Raw genomic sequence first — 18,772 nt, 5'->3', positions numbered from 1 at the left:
CATTTCCAGAAATTGCTTCAAGCCTATTCGCGTTTCATGCAGAATATTTGATGACATCCCACTACGTTGAAATTTTGAAAATTTATCAAATGGCAACTTACTTACCCAGCACATTATTTATCCGGGGATTTGGACATTCCTCTTTCACGTCTGAAGGATCACTCTGCACATCGACTATCACGTAGATTGGCTGGGGCAATACTCTCATAGTCCCCAACAGTTTCCGTTCTGGTTGGAGATCTAAGATATTTTCAACTTTATAGTAGCCTACGACGGAGCTGTTTATTTATCCAGCACATAACGCTCATAATAGCTCCATGGGCTATCTCAAAAACCAGAGATATTTAAAAAAATTATTGTCATATGCTTGCCGCTGTTCCCTTTCAGATACCAGTTGAGGATGTAAGGCTTCACCCTTACATTGGAAAGTGTCATCATCGTATATATAGCTAATAAATATTGGAGATAGGATTGACATTTCACAAGGATAGGGTTTCGATTTCGACCCTGAACTTCTACAAAGTACGCAACTGCTAACGCTGCACCGCTACATTTTAACTTCGACTATTGATCGGGACTAATTCCCTGCAATCAATGATGGCTGAGACGAGCGTATCATCCCAAATCATATGTATGAGTTGAGAGGGTGTCTTAGCTCTTGACCTCCAGGGAATGCCTGAGACTGGCTGATGGAACCCATGTGTGCTCCGTGGAACACCGGTTTAGAACCATATAATATATATTATCTCCATCTCTTTGGTCTCTACCTATCCAAATAAATGGATACGTTCTAGCTTTTATTGGAATTTACTATAGTGTAGCCCGCAAATAGATTCACATGTCAAATGCGGTCCTAGAGCTAAAAAGTTTGCTCAACCTTCATTCAGGCCATATTAAATCAGAAAATAATAGTGTTTTCCAACTCTTCGACAAATTTTGTCTTACATTGTGATACTGTACCTCTTTCGGGAAAGGAGCATATAATTTCAGTTCATCTTTTCTCACTACACGACTCCAATTATTGCAATTGATACTCAATTCGTATTCGAGTATTGTTGTAGATATAAGTAACTACAATTACTTAGGATTACAATTACAGCAAAATGCCCTCCTCACCGTTCGAAGCCTCGAGAGTGGAGCGCACTGGCGTGCATGATGCAAAATCTTCTTGAAAAAAGCCAAGCTCGTGGTTCGTTTGGTCTTCGGCACTGTGATTGGCAGAGCGCTCGGCTGGGACACTCTCCGATGATCTGACCACAAGTGTGCTATTTCAAAATCCATCCATAAACGAGGGTTTCATAAACGGGTATACCCAGACCCCTTTGTTCCTTCTGTTGGTACAAACTAAGCTAATGCCAGTTCTTCGATATCACAACCTATATAGAAATTGAAGGTTTGATTGATCTTCATTTTTTGTTAGCGAGTAACCGAATCTCGCATGAGACTTGACAGATTCATTAATCGATCCATTGATGAATGGCGCATATGAGAAAAAAAGTCATACCTCGGTTTAAGTTATCATTAATAATGTACAACGACAAACAGTCATTAAATAGTATCATAGTAATTTTCTCAAGTCTGTTTGAATGCGGATTTACCGCATATCAAGTAAGCCTACTCGCAACCAGCTTGCAATCAGAATCGAGCTCTCACACCAGCAGTGTGCAAAACATAGGCAGCTTCAAATGAGATGATGAATTGATAATATGCATATTGATTTTTCATATTTCCTATCACCAACGTATATATTTAAGTGAAATTGGTGCATGAACTGGTCAGAACCACTTTAAGCGTTCTGCAAACCAAAAAAAGGTTGAAGAGCACAAACTTACTTGATCAGTGGCACATCTTCTAAATCACAGGGCTTGAGCGGACCAATTCTAATACCCTAAACAGCAATATCACATCACGACATGGCCACCAAAAGTATGACACAAGCAAGACATACCTCAGACATCCTCGTAGAGTCTAGAAGGCTTCCATCCATTCCGGATAGCTGGCGTTGCGCGACCTTCTTGGGAATCAATAATGGTCAATCTTAATATGTTGTATTCGGTACATTGCATGCAATACACTTACCGCTTGAAGTGACGTATCTGCTGACTGACTGCGAGGATGGTCGGAGTGCTGCAAAATCCCCAGAGAATTCCCAGCGCCGATATCCAGGGATGTGAATGTTCTGTCATTTTGTCTACCAACCTCCGGAATATCAATTTCTATGTCATCATGGAAATTATCATCACTATTTCGAAGCGGGGCATCCACATTTGTCGGCGTGTTGGTTGCCAAGGAGGCGTTATCTGTGTTCTCTGTCGATTCCCTTGCTGAAACCGGAAACTAGGGTTGAATGATTCGAATCATGATTCAAATCGGGTGTGACTTGAGTGGCAATTTTCTAGTGGGTCTACAAGACTCAAGTCATATTCTTGCACATACAAAATTACTCGACTGGACCTGAGTCACTTTGAGTTTTGACTGTACTTGTACTCGAGTCATTGAGCATCACTCGACCTAGTCATATGACTCACGACATTACGACATTCTATAATATATCTTGATTGAAGTTGGTCATATCTGTTTGAATTAATATATTGTGAAAAATTTGTACATGGTGTTGAAACTGAAACGCGTTCGATATCACCCAAGTAGAGGTAAAAAATCGAGTTGCAGACGACTTCAACTTGACATTAAGCCTTGACAATTATATATTAGACTCGGACTTGACTTTAAAATGACTCGACTTAACTAGAGTCAAAATTATTCAACTCCAATCGACTTGTGGCTCTACCAGTAACAAACAACATACAGATGGAAGGAACATATCTTCTAAGCTAGGTGGAGATTTACATCAGCAGAATCGAACTTTGTACAATTTCAACAAAACACTTGTATTATGCTATTGTCTAATTCATATGTAATCAAAGTGAAGACGATAATCCAGTACAACAAGAATTAACAATCACCAAGAGGTGTCATTAATATTTACTAGTCATTGGATGATTATACATTTCCAGAAATTGCTTAGCCTATTCGCGTTTCATGCAGAATATTTGATGACATCCCACTGGGTTAAAATTTTGAAAATTTATTTCGGTACTGATCAAAAATTTTGCGAGTCTCGGGGAAGTGAAATGGAAACTTACTTACCCAGCACATTATTAATCCGGGGATTTTGACATTCCTCTTTCAAGTCTGAAGGATCACTGTGCACATCGGCTCTCCCGCAGAATGGCTGGGGCAATACTCTCATAGTTTCCAACAGTTGCCGTTCTAGTTGGAGATCTGAGATTTTTTCAACTTTATAGTAGCCCAAGACTGAGCTGTTTATCTATCTAGCGCAGTGGTTCGTGGGCGATATCGATTTGACGTTCTAGGCGGGCGAAAATGACGAAGGGGGCGATAGGGGGGCGAAAATGGACAAAGGGGGCTACCGGGGACAATAAGGGGGCGATGACGCGTTAAAACGGCTTTATTGGAGTCCAGTCGGAGAAATGACCTTTTTTTAGTCAACCCACGAAAATTTGATTGCAAAAGTATAAAATTCGACGTTGAGCCGAAAAGTTGACCTTTTTTTTAATCAACACGCCGGTGATTACAGTTTGTGTTCCGATTTTTTGGTTCACAAAATTTGGGGGCGATGATCTCTGTGGAACATGAAAAGGGGGCGATGGGACGAAAAAGGTTGGGAACCACTTATCTAGCGCATAACGCTCATAAAAGCTCCATGGGTTATCTCCAAAACCAGAGATAATTCAACAAAATTATTGTCATATGCTCCCCGCTGTTCCCTTTCAGATACCAGTTGAGAATGCGAGGCTTCACCCTTACATTGGAAAGTGTCATCATCGTATATATAGCTTATATACATTGGAGATTGGATTGACATTTATTAAGGATAGGGTTTCGATTTCGAAAATGGACTTCTACAAAGTACGCCACTGCTAACGCTGTACCGCTACATTTTAACTTCGACTATTGATCGGGACTAATTCCCTGCAATCAATGATGGCTAAGACGAGCGTATCATCCCAAATCATATTTATGAGTTGAGAGGGTGTCTTAGCTCTTGACCTCCAGGGAATGCCTGAGACTGGCTCATGAAACCCACGTGTGTTCCGTGGAACACCGGTTTAGAACCATATAATATATATTATCTCCATCTCTTTGGTCTCTACCTATTCAAATAAATGGATACTTTCTAGCTTTTATCGGAATTTACCATAGTGCAGCCCGCAAATAGATTCACATGTCAATCCTAGAGCTAAAAAGTTTGCTCAACCTTCATTCAGGCCATATTAAATCAGAAAATAATAGTGTTTTCCAACTCCTTGACAAATTTTGTCTTACATTGTGATACTGTACCTCTTTCGGGGAAAGGAGCATATAATTTCAGTTCATCATTTCTCACTACACGACTCCAATCATTGCAATTGATACTCAATTCGGATTCGAGTATAATTGTAGATATAGATAACTACAATTACTTTGGATTACAATTACAGCAAAATGCCCTACTCACCGTTCGAAGCGTCGAGACTGGAGCGCACTGGCGTGCATGATGCAAAATCTTCTTGAGAAAAGCCAAGCTCGTGGTTCGCTTGGTCTTCGGCACTGTGATTGGCAGAGCGCTCGGCTGAGACGCTCTCCGATGATCTGAACCACAAGTGTGCTATTTCAAAATCCCTCCATAAACGAGGGTTTCATAAACTGGTATACCCAGACTCCTTTGTTCCTTCTGTTGGTACAAACTAAGCTAATGCCAGTTACTCGATATCACAACCTATGTAAAAAATTGAAGGTTTGATTGATCTTAATTTCTTGTTAGCGAGTAACCGAATCTCGGAAGAGACTTGACAGATTCATTAATTGATCCATTGATGAATGGCGCATATGAGAAAAAACGTCATACCTCGGTTTAATTTAATATTAATAATGTACAACGACAAACAGTTATTAAATAGTATCATAGTAATTTTCTCAAGTCTGTTTGAATGCGGATTTACCGCATATCAAGTAAGCCTACTCGCAAGCAGCTTGCAATCAGAATCGAACTCTCACACCAGCAGTGTGCAAAACGTAGGCAGCTTCAAATGAGATGATGAATTGATGATATGCATAATGATTTTTCATATTTCCTATCACCAGCGTTTATATTCAAGTAAAATTGGTGCATGAATTGGTCAGAACCACTTTAAGCGTTCTGCAAACCAAAAAAAGGTTGAAGAGCACAAACTTACTTGATCTGTGGCACATCTTCTAAATCACAGGGCTTGAGCGGACCATTTCCAATACCCTAAATGGCAATATCACATCGAGACATGGCCACCAAAAGTATGACATAAGCAAGACATACCTCAGACATCCTCGTAGAGTCTAAAAGGCTTCCATTCACTCCGGATAGCTGGCACTGCGCGACCTTCTTAGGAATTAATAATGTTTAATCTTAATCTGTTGCATTCGGTACATTGCATACAATACACTTACTGCTTGAGGTGACGTATCTGCCGACTGACTGCAAGGATGATCGGACTGCTGCAAATTCCTCAGAGAATTCACTGTGCCGATATCCAGGGACGTCAATGTTCTGCCATCTTCTCTGCCCACCTCCGGAATATCCATTTCTACGTCACCATTGAAATTATCATCCGTATTTTGAAGCGGGGCATCCTCATTTGTCGGCGTCTGGGTTGCGAAGGAGGCGTCATCCGTGTTCCTTGTCGATTCCCTTGCTGAAAACAGAAACTAGGGTTGAATGATTCTAGTCATGGTTCAAATAGGGTCAGACTCGAGTTGCAATTTTTCAGTGGGTCCACATGACTCGAGTCATATTCTTGGACATGAAGAATTACTCCACTGCACATGAATCACTTTGTGTAGTGACTGGACTTGTATTCAATTCATTGCGCATGAGTCGACTAAGTCATATGACGCGGGTCATTCTATACGACTTGATTCAAGCCAGTTATATCCGTTTTGAATGAACATGTTATGAAAAATTTGTATACTAAGCTGTTTAAACTGCAAGTCATTTGATATCACCCAAGCCGAGTTGTACAAAATTGAGAACATGACTTCAACTTGAGACAGTGACCATTATATATTGGACTCGGACTTGACTCAGTGGTAAATTGAAAATGACTCGACTTAACTCGGGTCACAACTGAAAAAGTTGATTTGACTTGTGACTCAGAGCCTTGCAGCTTTGTTTCAACTCTACCAGTAACTAATAACATACAGGTGGGGCATATCTTCTAAACTTGGTTGAAATGTACATCGTTCATCGTTAAAAATATTCGAATTTCAACAAAATGTTTGTATTATGGAAACGTTTACAAGGGGAATCGATCAGTTGTTATCTAATTCAAAGAGAGGTAGTCAAAGTCAAGACGAGAATCAACTAGAACTAGAATTGACAATCATCAAGTGGTGTCATCAACCTTTTCTACTCAATCAATGATGAAAGCCACAGAAATAGCTGTAAGCATAGGCGACAACTTTTATATTTGTATGAGCTGGCACAGTTTTTTGACGTCATAATCAATTCATATCTGTGATGTCATAGTCGCACTACAGCCGACTTTACTACATGCTGCTTGGCGTTAAACTACTCATGGAAGGTTTTAATACTGGTCCTGTACTTGTTAACATCAAACGATATAGTCTAGTTACTAAACGGAATCTTAAAACGGTAGCCTACGATCATTCAAAAGTGGAACTGCGTTACTAGTCGTTATGACGGCGATCGTTTTTATTGGAATATAGAAGGTTTTCGTGCAATAAATTTGGAATTTAGGTCACAGAGAGTTTTGCGTTGCATCAATGTAATTCAAGCACAAGGCGCCGTGTGCGAAACGAAATATGCTACGCACTGGTAAGTTTGCAATACGCAACAACTCCGCAATATGATGTTTCAAGCAAACCAGAATGATGATTAGTTGATTACAAACACGAAAGCGATTTAATAGTATATTCATATTGAAAATAACCCGAATATTTTCGGCTGACACTCTCCAGGGGTAATCGTCAGCAACTAGTAGAGAATGGAAAAGATCATGGTATATGGACATTTGGACAATCGTATCGCAAAACATGACGTCACCAGCATGAAATATCGAATACGAGAGCATTCAATGTACTATTTTGATGATGTTGTGATACAATTGTTGATATACAATGTTCTTTTAAATTCTCTACTATTTGCTGACGATTACCCTGACGAGTGTCAGCCGAGAATATTCGGGTTCATTTCAATATGAATATACTATCCAATTGTATATTAAAGTTCTGTATCTGTACCCACAAGAAGCTGTTCAAACACGAAAGCGCGCAACCAATCAGTAATTGGCTTATATGGCCAACAAAACGGGTTTCTGACTTCGTGTTGAGCAGCTCGCATTGCGGCAATTCTGCGCATATTAAAGCAGCGAATTTCGCGGCATTCTCAAATTTCCCGATTTACGTTCACAAAGCATTTTTTGAGTATATCGGTGTGTATATGCCGCAAAAACATCAAGGGCAAAACATATCACGTCCTATTTTCTATTTAATGTAACGAATATGGGCTAGAACAGGGGTCACCAACACGCGGCCCGCGGGCCGCATGCGGCCCACGAGGTCATATTTTGCGGCCCGCACCCTTATTTGGAGAAATTTAGGAAGAACGCTCAGTAAACCATTTCGAAATGCCTAAATTGATTTCAGTTTAAACACATTGCTGTTGTTGTTCAAAGTAAGCCATTCTACTAACCCCAATATGGTTTTTCCTTCGGTTCGGCGTGGTAATATCATTCTATGGAGGAATAAAAATTTTGCGGCCGTCGACACTCAATTCAATTAGGATGTGTTTGCGGCTGTCAATATTATGCAAATTGAATTTACGAATTGACTCCCTACGCGCGCTTCAATAAGAGCTGACTTTGGATTTTAATGCAACAGTGTCCTTTGTAATCTGAGTCCCACAATGCAGATGCGAACAGCAGAGCAAAATGATACGCCCCATAAAGAAATACCAATTCTTAATCGTGTTCTCTTCATCCCGAATTAATTTTTTTTTGGTAGGCCTGCGTTTGGACGAATCCAATATATTTCCACTATAACGACAATTGTAATGGGAGGTCAAGAAATACCTTCATGCAACATAGGGGACTAATGAGGATTGGCCCACCCAAAGATGCACCACAGCATTAATAACTTCTCCAAGTTTTTGAAGATACCCCCTGCATAAACTCTACCGGTGAATCTCGTCACATGGGCCGAGAAAGGATGAATATTTGATTGTACTATGTGAAACTATACTAATATTAAATGACGAAATTCACTCATGAACATGGGAAAAATTTTGCGCTTCGCGCGACTGCAGTACGAATCCCTGTCGCTCTTCACAACATTACTATATTTCCGATCTCGGGGCCATAGTAAGCCGATATGAGTAAATAGATTTGTCCGGAGTGTACCAGCAATGGACATGGGGATTTGAACGTGGATATTTGGCACCGGTTTGTTTATTACCACTATGCACCGGAATGCGGCCGCGAATAGCAAAAAAGTTGGCCACCCCTGTTTTAGTTGCTACAGAGTGTTGTCAGGTATCGTGCGCATCTCATAGTTCAAAATATAATGAAATTGATGAGCATGATATATTTTGTTGTATTTGTGTTTGTTCAATAGAATATTATTCATTTTGTGGTTACTATATGCCCATCGCCCATGTAAGAGAGCACAGCATTGTACTTACGTAGAGTTATCATACGCTGCGTTGGCTATGTTAATTTCGATATTGAAGTCATGCGGCCCGCGGCCTCTAAAAATTCTGAAAAGTGGCCCGCGACCTATTTTGAGTTGGCGACCCTGGGCTAGAAGTAATTCCAAATCCGGGCGCATGCCGCGATCTTATCAATAGAAATCCACTGTCTACCAAATGTCCAATAGTTTGTGATTCGATATTATTGCTCTGGATACGAGTCCGACCAGCAATCAAGTTTATTGGAACATAGGATGCCCGTTCAAAAGAATCGAATAAATTCACAATTGTGCCGTCCTGTGGTGCATCATTGTTTGACAACAAAGCTCTATGCCGTGCACAATGCGACGTGTTCATATCATATGGAACACTGACAAATCACATCGGGCGATAATTCAAGAAGAGGACTGTATCAAGCAGACCACAAGAAATTAAGATGATTGCAATCGAGAAAGCGTGCATTTAATCAGTATCTAACGAGGTCGCGTCGATTCTTCTGACTACAAGTTACTAGTTACAAATTACTGAGTCGCTTGAGCAATTGGTACGAGGTGGTCGCCTGGTAAGTTGGCGCTTATGGCGATGAGCATATTGACATCACACTGGGTGCAAATGTTGAAAATTTATTTTGTAACTGATCGATCGATCATGATGAACAAGCAAGACCCGTAAATGATACTGAAAATTTTGACTTGGACTCGAGCGTGACCTTTCGAAGAATGACTCGGACTTGGACTGGTCAAGTGATATAATGAAAATGACTCGGGTGAAAGGTTAACTTCCGAGGAGTTTATCTGTTCCACTATTAGAAGGTGAATCTAATGGTGTTTTAATATGACTTGGGCGGTGGTATGATCAATTGCCTACTTATCAGGAGCATACGTGAAACCCGTAATAAGGGTACATCGCTCAAATGCTGTGATACCAGATCGATATTTGTTGAATTTCAAATATTCTGGGGTACGTCAAATGTCCGATAGCTGCATAATTATAACTTGCCAGCGTCCATGCTGATGACATCTATATGTCCTCTCAAATGGTGTCTGTATCTCACTATTTCGACAAATTAAGCTTGTACTGTCTACCACTCTACCAAGTACGGCGACAGTGTTATTGATAAAGAAAAAGAGCAAGAAATAGCTTCCAAAAAGATCCGATGAAGAAGGATAACAAAGAAGACCGTGATATCGGGTACTAGGTTGAGGTGGATGCCAGTTAATGGGATCCCAACTCCAGCATCCCTCTATCTGTTTATTACATCGCATTGTGTGTCTTGCATATCGCATGTTACATTGAGTGTGTGTCTTGGGTGGATGAAAATAATCTGACGATTGATTGATTGATTGATTGAAATGTTTCAAAACAGGATTTTTTATCGTAAGGAAAGAATTAGTAGAACAATAAATGACATTTTCACGATGTGTGTTGAATGTCAACCTCGATACGTATTCAAACGCATCATTGCGCACAGCGGTACACCGTACACGAGTATCTTTATTAACAATTACAATTTAGAATTACATCGAAATTTCCTCCTTACCTCCAGAAGCCTCCGGATTTGACTGTATTGGGGTGCTTTCTGCAAAATCACGGTGCCAGGAAGGGTGCTGGTCTAGGAAGCTCTCTGTCAATCTGAACCAGAAGTGTAAGATTTTAAGGTCCTCCCATAAACCAGGTGTTCTTAAACTGACACCCTTGTACCCCTTCGTTTGTTCATTGATCCATTATCTTTAACATTTCACAACACCACAAGATTGCAATATAATGGATAGGAGGGCATCTAAATGACTTGAGTAGTCGCGGTTCCAAGCTAGCCTTGCTGCGGCTCTTATTGACGCCTGGATATCACACAATAATGTAACTGAAAGTCATAGACAATGTTCCCTCTAATTTTTCATGAGTCTGCACAATCGCACCAACGAACTGCACGGTCCCTTGAACAAGAGTACGTAACATATCGTTACCACGGCTGGACGACCAATTTACCCACAATTTTCCAGTAATGTACGGTGTTTACTAAATAAAAAGGTCATCATGAATTTTGACATTTGACTTATTAAATCTTAATTTTGACCAAATTTGACCTAACGGATGCACATCAGGTATTTTCTCACATAATGTTAGAATTGTACTACTTATTTTCATTTCTGGTCGGAACTGTCTGCCCTTACAAAGTAGTTTGGCCTGATAAAAAACTTTTTTGGCACAAAATCTGACAGAAAGAAGCTTAATTACAACGAAATATGGCCCTATTAAGAATTCCATTCGTTACATTAAGCATTATGACAGAAATAATTAAATTATTATGTAGTACAACGAAAGATACTTTCCTACATTCTCGGGTAAAAAGTGTCTGTCCTTACGAAGTAGCTTGCCAAGAATAGAGAAAGAATGTTCAACAGCAGCAGTTGTTGGCTGACAACACTGAAGTTGCGCGTGCTGCTGGTGACAAACCGTGTTGCTTCATTTTGGCAATGCTGTCTACATCACAATATTTCATCATGCGCTTCTTAATATAATAACCATGCAATTCCCACGCAGTCTTGCTTCAGTTAGGATATTGCGGTACATTGAGCATAACACCATGTCAATCTATTTGTTTCATTTGACCGTTTATGATTCACAATGAGCAGACAATGGGCGGTCTACCATGGTAGGCCTTTAAAGTAGACTATAAGCTGTAAAACATCAAATGATCAGTTCATTGACAGTGCAAATTCTACGATACAAACGAAATGCAGGTTGGAAAAACATTTTGACTTTGTAAACGATTTCGACAATTTTTTGCCGTAACGCTATAATTCTGACTAAATTTTGACTTATTTTGACATGTCAAAAAAATCGCCCTAATGATAAGTTACCAGCGGCGGTTATGTTTCAGTATTTGATGTCATTCTGTTTTGTGATGTCATTGTTGAACGATCATGATATAATCATCGCTGATCATTGTACACTTAATGGCATTGTCTCTAAACGATTGTAGCTGGCAGCCAAAGCCTGGTAGGCCAGCGAGGATAACTTGAACACGAGGCCAATACAGGTGCGATTGCTCAGGACAACGATTATATCGAGCACACTACGCCTGTTGGAGATGCGACTGTATAGGTCAGCGATTATATCTTGCGCATATGGCCTGTTGTAGATGCTATTGTTCAGGCCTGTCGTCAACGCGATAAAGCATAGAAATATGCCAACTTCTATCATCGCTAAAGCCACTGATATAGTGGTTTATAACTGTATTCAAACAGCCAATCATCAGATTTTTGATGAGAAAGACTGGCCCAAACATTCCATTGCGGGTACAGCAAGGGTACAGCAAGCCTTGAAAAAAATCTCCCTCTTATCAAAAACTTGAAATCACACCTTCTTCATGTTTGTTTCCAATCGCGCATCACCTCTAGCCATCGTGCCTCGTGATTCAGTGCCGCATAATTCATATTACAGAGTGTAATGCGCTGCCAAATAGAGAAGCGTGTTGCCAATTAACGGAAAGCATGTTGCCAATTAAGGAGAGTCGTCTGCAGAGCACGCAATCTCTTGCTGAGTTAGTTTGCCGTTTGTACGAGCGAAATTAAGTCGCTGATTGCTACAAGCATGCGCGGCAATTTTTGCTGATTCATCGCGTCAGCGACAGACCGTAACAATCGTAGACACAAGAGGCTATGTGCGCAAGATATAATAGGCTTACCATAATTTGGAAATCTAAAAAGAGGACACTTTTTCAGAAATTTGAAACTTGCAAAACCGGACTAGAATTCTCAAAAACCGGACAATTTTTCCCACTTCGTGAAAAAAAGGTCATCTTTTCGCTTTTCGTGCGCTAGATGTCGTGTGTCGCTAGCCTTAACTATCGCGTCGCCGGCCTCTCAGGCTTTGACTACTATCTACTCTCGTTTAGAGACAATGCCGTTAATCGTATTATGATTAGCGATCGTTAAGTCATGATTTTTCGATAGTGACATCGCAAAACAGAACAACATCGTGTACTAAAATGCAACTATTCATGTCCTGCGAATGAAGGGTGCGTACTGTACATGGGTAAAGGCTTTTTTCCAGAATTTACACGCCATTTTAGGGGTGCGTATTATACATGGGGGCGCACTATATTCGGAAAATTACGGTATCTTTAATTTGACGGATAATAGAATTATGGTCTTTGTGGTGGCATTAAACAGTGATTCTAAACCTTATGTGCATCACCCCCAAGGGGCGCTGGCGATTTTGAATGGGGCCGAAACGCTCAGGGAGGCGATAGGGCGGCGATGGGCTCTGGCGGCAATATGGGGGGCACTGAAGAAAAATGGCTTCGCAGTAGATGATGTGGTAGTAGAACATATCCTTAATGAGTATTCAGAGCAAATTAACATTCCCCAAATCATGTTTAATCCCGAAATTTTTGGTCGTGCTACTCGACGATGTTTGCTACATATGTTTTCATAAATGTAGTGGGTTATTATAAGTCGTGTAAAACGAATTGCGCGTACTTTTAGATTGTCGATTGTTGTAGATTTCCCGCGAAAACAATGCTGGCACGCTTGCTAGGATCATTTTTAACAAAATGTTAAGAATTAGGTATTATATCCCGCAGCGCACAGCGTGTGAACTGTGAACATCGAAGGAGGCGCTGTATATCACTTTCGAGAGTGAGAGCCCCTTGTACATAAAATAAGTTTCGAAGCTTTGTGCACTAAATGAATAACTAAATATACTTGTATTTGAGAGCTACAAAATTAAATCGTCAGAATATTTCTTCATCGTATCATAAAGGATGATACTATCTAGTGTTGTGGTTCACAACCTCACATTAACGTTATGCCCTATATAATATGTGTTGCTTTGTTTGGAATACATTCATGTTAAAATTAATAACTGGGTACGGTACTAAATCCAATGTGAGCAGATATATACATCCAACATCCCATTCTCAGCTGACTTACTTGTAGTTACACAAAGCACTAAGACAAAATCCAATACCATTGATTTCCTGGTATTGCCAATCGCAGATGTGAATTCTGGATGGTTCGAACCACAGGGTATGACACTAGGGATGGTGTGAACCTCTGAAAGGTTCAGGTTCGTGTGAACGCGAACCTTTTTGAAAGGTTCTGTGTGAACACTAACGTGAACCTCGTGACGTCACGGGACGTCATATTGCTAATTCCAACCCTATCTTCCAATGAAGTGATAGCCTATATTAATGTACACGATACCTAGCGAAGACTCGGTCCACATAATGCCACAATGCTGAAGTACATATCGGCGTTTTAAACGTCGCTAAGTGTATCATCAACAGCGGTAATCAAAGGATATAATAATTGCGTAAAATCATTATATTCCGTCGCTTTGCCAACAATTTGGACGACGACTTACCAAGGAATATAAGCTTACGCCTTAAAGGTCTTAGCCAGACCGGACAATGTGTTTGGTGTCTGAGTATTGCTACATTGATATGGAGCAGAGTGTACAACGGGTTTCAATACTCGCTACCGATACCACAAACAACAATAAGTTATGCAGCAGTTGCAAGCACCTTAATCGCACGGATTTGGTTTTAATGATATAGTAAAGATATGAAGTCAAGACTGACCCCGTACGCCCGTACGATTTTTTACATCAGAAGACGATATCAATGTCATTGAATGGTTGAATAAGCATCATTCGCTGACTACGTATATCGCTCGTGATGTTGTGTGATTGCGGGTCAAGCTCACAGCAGATAGTCACTAAATATTCACAAACGGAAAGCTGGTCATTCCGAGAAAATTTTTGCGACAAAGCAAATAAAACTTTTAAGGTTGTCGAGGTGCATGGTGCACGCTCGTTAAGCGTTGATTTTTTATGCTGCCAGCACCATGCATGGAGTGGCCCGCAGTTGAAATGCAATAAATTTGAGCCAAAGATCTTATAATGGAGTGAAAATTACAATTTATCAAAAGGTTCACAGTGCAGAACCTACCAAGGTTCTGTTGTGAAAACGAACCTCTAAATTTCCGAGGTTCACACACAGAACGCGAACGTGAACCTCACGTTCACACCATCCCTATATGACACCGACCCAATTGTTGTTATAACAACCTTGATTTGACCCTGAATATACTAAACACAATTATTATATGTTTTTTTATAATCGAATGGTTGTTGAGCGCGATTAAAGCGCGAAATATTTCCAATACCCAAGTCCCGAGAAGACCAACTGGACTTTGACCTCTTACGAGGACCAAAACTGCTGCAATCCAAACCCCCAATCGGTGAGCTCGAAGGGTGCCCTAAAATATTTCGGTGAATGAACATAAATTACACATCAGGTTTTGACGACTCCCCCACGGAAGAATACGCATAATTATAGAAAATAGAAATAGAACTTTCGGCGTCGACCATTACCATGCCACGATGCACGAAGACATATAAAGTTCCGGTTAATGTGGGACTCCGAGAAGTGTGTCAAGAATATCGTCAGCGAGAAAACCTCAGCCGAAGACGATTGCCCTTATGTTGACTGTAAACTAAGAACTACAAAAAGCTAGAAGAAAGGTGTGATTTCAAGTTTTATTTCGAGGGAGATCTTTTTTCAAGAATTATTCTACCTATGTATAATGCGCAACCACCAATTTTAGGACAAAACAAAAAACGCTCAAATTTTGCGTATTATGCATGTTACAGCATGTTTCCGTGAAGCATGCTACCGTGATTCCAAACAATTTGCGATAAATCAAGGTTTGAGGCGGATTTTGAAAAGTGAGTAGTTCTAGTTCTAGTTCCGAGTTTTTAAAATTGTCTAGTTCTAGTTCTCGTTTTAGTTGGGAATTTTTTCATAAGTGAGTAGTTCAAATTCTAGTTCAACTATCATATGGTTGGCAGGAAAAATCATCGCTCTATAAAATATGCCGGACCTGAATTGTGGAACAGTATGTCGCCGGCTATCCGAAAAAAAGGTTTTTGAACAGCCCTAACGGTCATTTGCACCTGGCTGATATTCTCTATTATGATTCCGTAATTGCATGAAATTGTTAAGTTGTCTCAAAAACGAAGGAAAACAAATATGGTTGAATTCCAGCCCATAGAAAAAAAATTTTGGGAAACTCTTCACTTTTTAATTTTAGAACCACCAATCTTAAATACTATGAATTCACATTAAAAACTTTCTACTCAATAGTAAAATTTGCAAATTAATATATTTTCATATTTTTAAACAATTTTTTCAACTCCCAATAGCTTAGCTTAAATCGTCTGGCAGGCCGAATCCAGCCCGTGGGCCGTGTGCTTGACAGGCCTGTTCTACAGGCTAAAATTGAGCGAAACCTGGTGTGCAGTGTTTTACTTGACCAAAATAACAATATATATTTTCAACACTAGGGCCAATACTGAGATTTCGATGGAGACAGATATCATTGGGTTCTTGTTACCACTCTACCGCCTAGCATAGCAAACTCACCTCTGTCTTGAATCCGTCTCATCTTCGCAAGAGGATGCATCACTTGTCAAGTCGATGACAGGTACTGCAGACAACAAATATTGAAATGGATTTTAACAGAAAAAAAATTTAAAAAGTTAATCTTACTTTCTATGTGATCTTCTCGTTCTCTGGAAGAAGTTGACATCTGAGAAGGTAATACCCTTTACCAATAATCTATATTTTTCTATTACGTTTACGAGTGAAATTGTCATAACGATTGGGCGAAACAGCCACTGTATGGTGGTAACTAAATACATTTTCGAAAGTTGCACTCACGGAGATGCACACAGCATCCTTTTCAACGGAATGCTACGGGATGTCTTGACCAAATCTACTTCTTGAAACTACTTACTTCTACACCCACTCTAAGTAGTAGAACAGTATATTCATATTGGAATGAACCAGCATACATTCATCTGACACTCGTCAGGGGTAATCGTCACCAAATCAACTAGTAAAGAAATGGAAAGAACATTGTCAACAATCGGATCACAAAATATGACGTCACCGGCATGAAATTTCGAATAATCGGGACGGAGAGAGCGCTTAAGCTCTATGTCAGTGGTTCTGGGGGGCACGAAGTCACCTAGGAGAAATGAAGTTCGGTTGGGTTTATTAGCAATTTTTCAAGTTCAATACACCACAAAAAAATTGCGATACAATGAAAAGCTAATCTAATTTTTGATTGGCCTTGCAAGTTCAAAATAAATTGTTTGGGCAATTAATTTTTTTGAAAATATAACTAATTCCGAAAGATACTCCGTGTGCTACTGAAGACCCGAGGGCCACATTCGGTCCGCGGGCCACGGGTTGGCCACCCATGATCTAAATTGCTACGATGTCATAATGCATGGTGGAATACTCGACTCAAATCGAATACTATATTCGTAATCCTAATATGCAGGGACTCGATACTTCCCACTGCCAACTCCACGTCAATAAGCTAGATTCCGTACACTCCATGGTATGGATGCACTTACCCATTTGTGCGGCGTTTTTCCTGAATCCTTATTTTCCTCGGGAGTCGTTTGAGTTCCAACATCATACACAGACACATTCACCAATTTTGTCACTGAAACGTGTAACACAAAATATACGAAGCTCAGTGTACATTTACTGCCAGCACAAGGATGACAGACAAATGGAACAAACTATTGGATTTCAAAATGCACAACTGGAACTAGAACTACGGTACCGTAACGACCTTTGAAAACTGCAACCAACAACTAAAGCAGTGGTTCCCAGACTGGGGCTCGCGAAAGCATCTGCAGGGGGCGCAAAACCGCCCGAGAGAAATGAAAGTTTCATGAATACGGAATGAGTTCAGTATGTGCTGAAACTTCCAAGATTGCGACTGATTCTGGCCCTTGCACTCAGGGCAGTAGCAAGCCAAGAAATAACGGGGGATCTTTATAGAAAGGGGGTGTTCCTATAGTTCTAATCGATTGGTCAGGTTAAATGTATGCACAAATGCAGATATTACAATGGTCAGATAATCTTCCCAAAGTGTCTGAGATTTCTTCATTTGTGTATACAAAACTACGGTATGCAATTTCAATACAACACTACAACCAGTAAGCTAAGACAAGAGAAAGAGAGACAGTGAGATATCTTGACCTCAATTACCAAAGAGAGGACCATTATCACACAAGTATTACAGCACACAGGAAGATCTCTCCATATAGTCCTCAAATAGGAACACTCGAACAGTGAAGATATCCAAATGAATTATAGCCTGTTGCCATTTGTATCAATTGTTCCGCCTGTTTTGGCACATGATCTGGATTAATTTTGTTTTAAATCAAAATGATATCTAGTGTCTGCCAAGATGGTGTAGTATTTTTGGTGTGTGGAGATGGTTAAGATCAATTACCGATCGAGCTTGTGCGGTTGTATCACGTGAACAACAGTAACCCGGCGCAGGCTTAAGCTCGCAATCAAAATGCATTTCTAAATGCGTTTGCTGTGCAACAGTGACAATTGCGAATTGTCCAGGCCGAGCTAGAATTTGGACTCAAGAGGAGGAGGGTTGAGCTTGGGAACCGGGGATATCGGACACTGATTACCCCCTGTCTGCGTGCCTGCTTGCACTGATCATAATATGTTTTGAAATTAGTGGTGAATGCGTGTAGGTGTCAGTTGTTGCAGTTACGGTTTGTCTGTCAGACATCTGTACAGTACAGAGCCGCAATAAGACATGTTATGGAGAAATAAAATATATCCTTATAAGGTCATGCCAGCTGGAGCTGATATTTATAATTACGGTATTATAGTTATAGCTATAGTCCGAATTTCATATTTGAGGTCTTTCAACAGTCAAAATCTTACATACCACCAAACTGTGCGTTAGAATTTCAAACAATAATGCTGTTCAGTCATATCCTGCGCTGTTCGGCTGAAACTTCTTGACTTTTATGTATTTTATGTAGGCCGCCATACCTATGATTGTCATCACTCGTCTAGTACAAATAAAAAAGTTATACACGGAACTACCCAGAACTACCGAGTGGCTTTTTTGACACATTACAGTTTTCTACCGCAAGGCAACCCAGTTTCATGTTCTTGACACTTGTTATGCA

The 18,772-nt window shown here is 40.2% G+C and overlaps 2 protein-coding genes across 2 annotated transcripts in view; both read right to left on the bottom strand.

Annotated features, from left to right (window-relative positions):
- Window positions 1-18,772, bottom strand: part of LOC145436461 (uncharacterized) — a 58,572-nt gene that overhangs the window by 10,359 nt on the left and 29,441 nt on the right. The window lies entirely within an intron of this gene.
- Window positions 1,094-18,645, bottom strand: LOC145435427 (uncharacterized). The gene is made up of 13 exons (XM_080312705.1): window positions 18,633-18,645; window positions 17,174-17,265; window positions 16,299-16,338; window positions 16,173-16,236; window positions 10,281-10,372; window positions 5,485-5,729; window positions 5,354-5,419; window positions 5,238-5,293; window positions 4,520-4,653; window positions 2,080-2,324; window positions 1,949-2,014; window positions 1,833-1,888; window positions 1,094-1,250 (listed from the first exon to the last, which is right to left on the bottom strand). Exons 1-13 carry the CDS (start codon window positions 18,643-18,645, stop codon window positions 1,094-1,096), a joined length of 1,326 nt encoding a protein of 441 aa, XP_080168831.1.

This window comes from Botryllus schlosseri, chromosome 3 (genome assembly GCF_051294905.1).
Source record: "Botryllus schlosseri isolate E-star chromosome 3, Bs_hap1, whole genome shotgun sequence".
Lineage (NCBI taxonomy): Eukaryota > Metazoa > Chordata > Ascidiacea > Stolidobranchia > Styelidae > Botryllus > Botryllus schlosseri.
Note: the sequence above shows the minus strand (reverse complement) of the source record. Positions and strands in the feature narration are given on the sequence as shown.

Excerpts from the sequence above, each read along its gene's own strand:
- LOC145435427 (XM_080312705.1), bottom strand. Across the intron at positions 4,654-5,237 it reads GAAGATGTGCCACAGATCAA|ATCATCGGAGAGCGTCTCAG; the intron begins GTAAGTTTGTGC and ends CTTGTGGTTCAG. Across the intron at positions 2,015-2,079 it reads CAGATACGTCACTTCAAGCG|AAGGTCGCGCAACGCCAGCT; the intron begins GTAAGTGTATTG and ends TTGATTCCCAAG.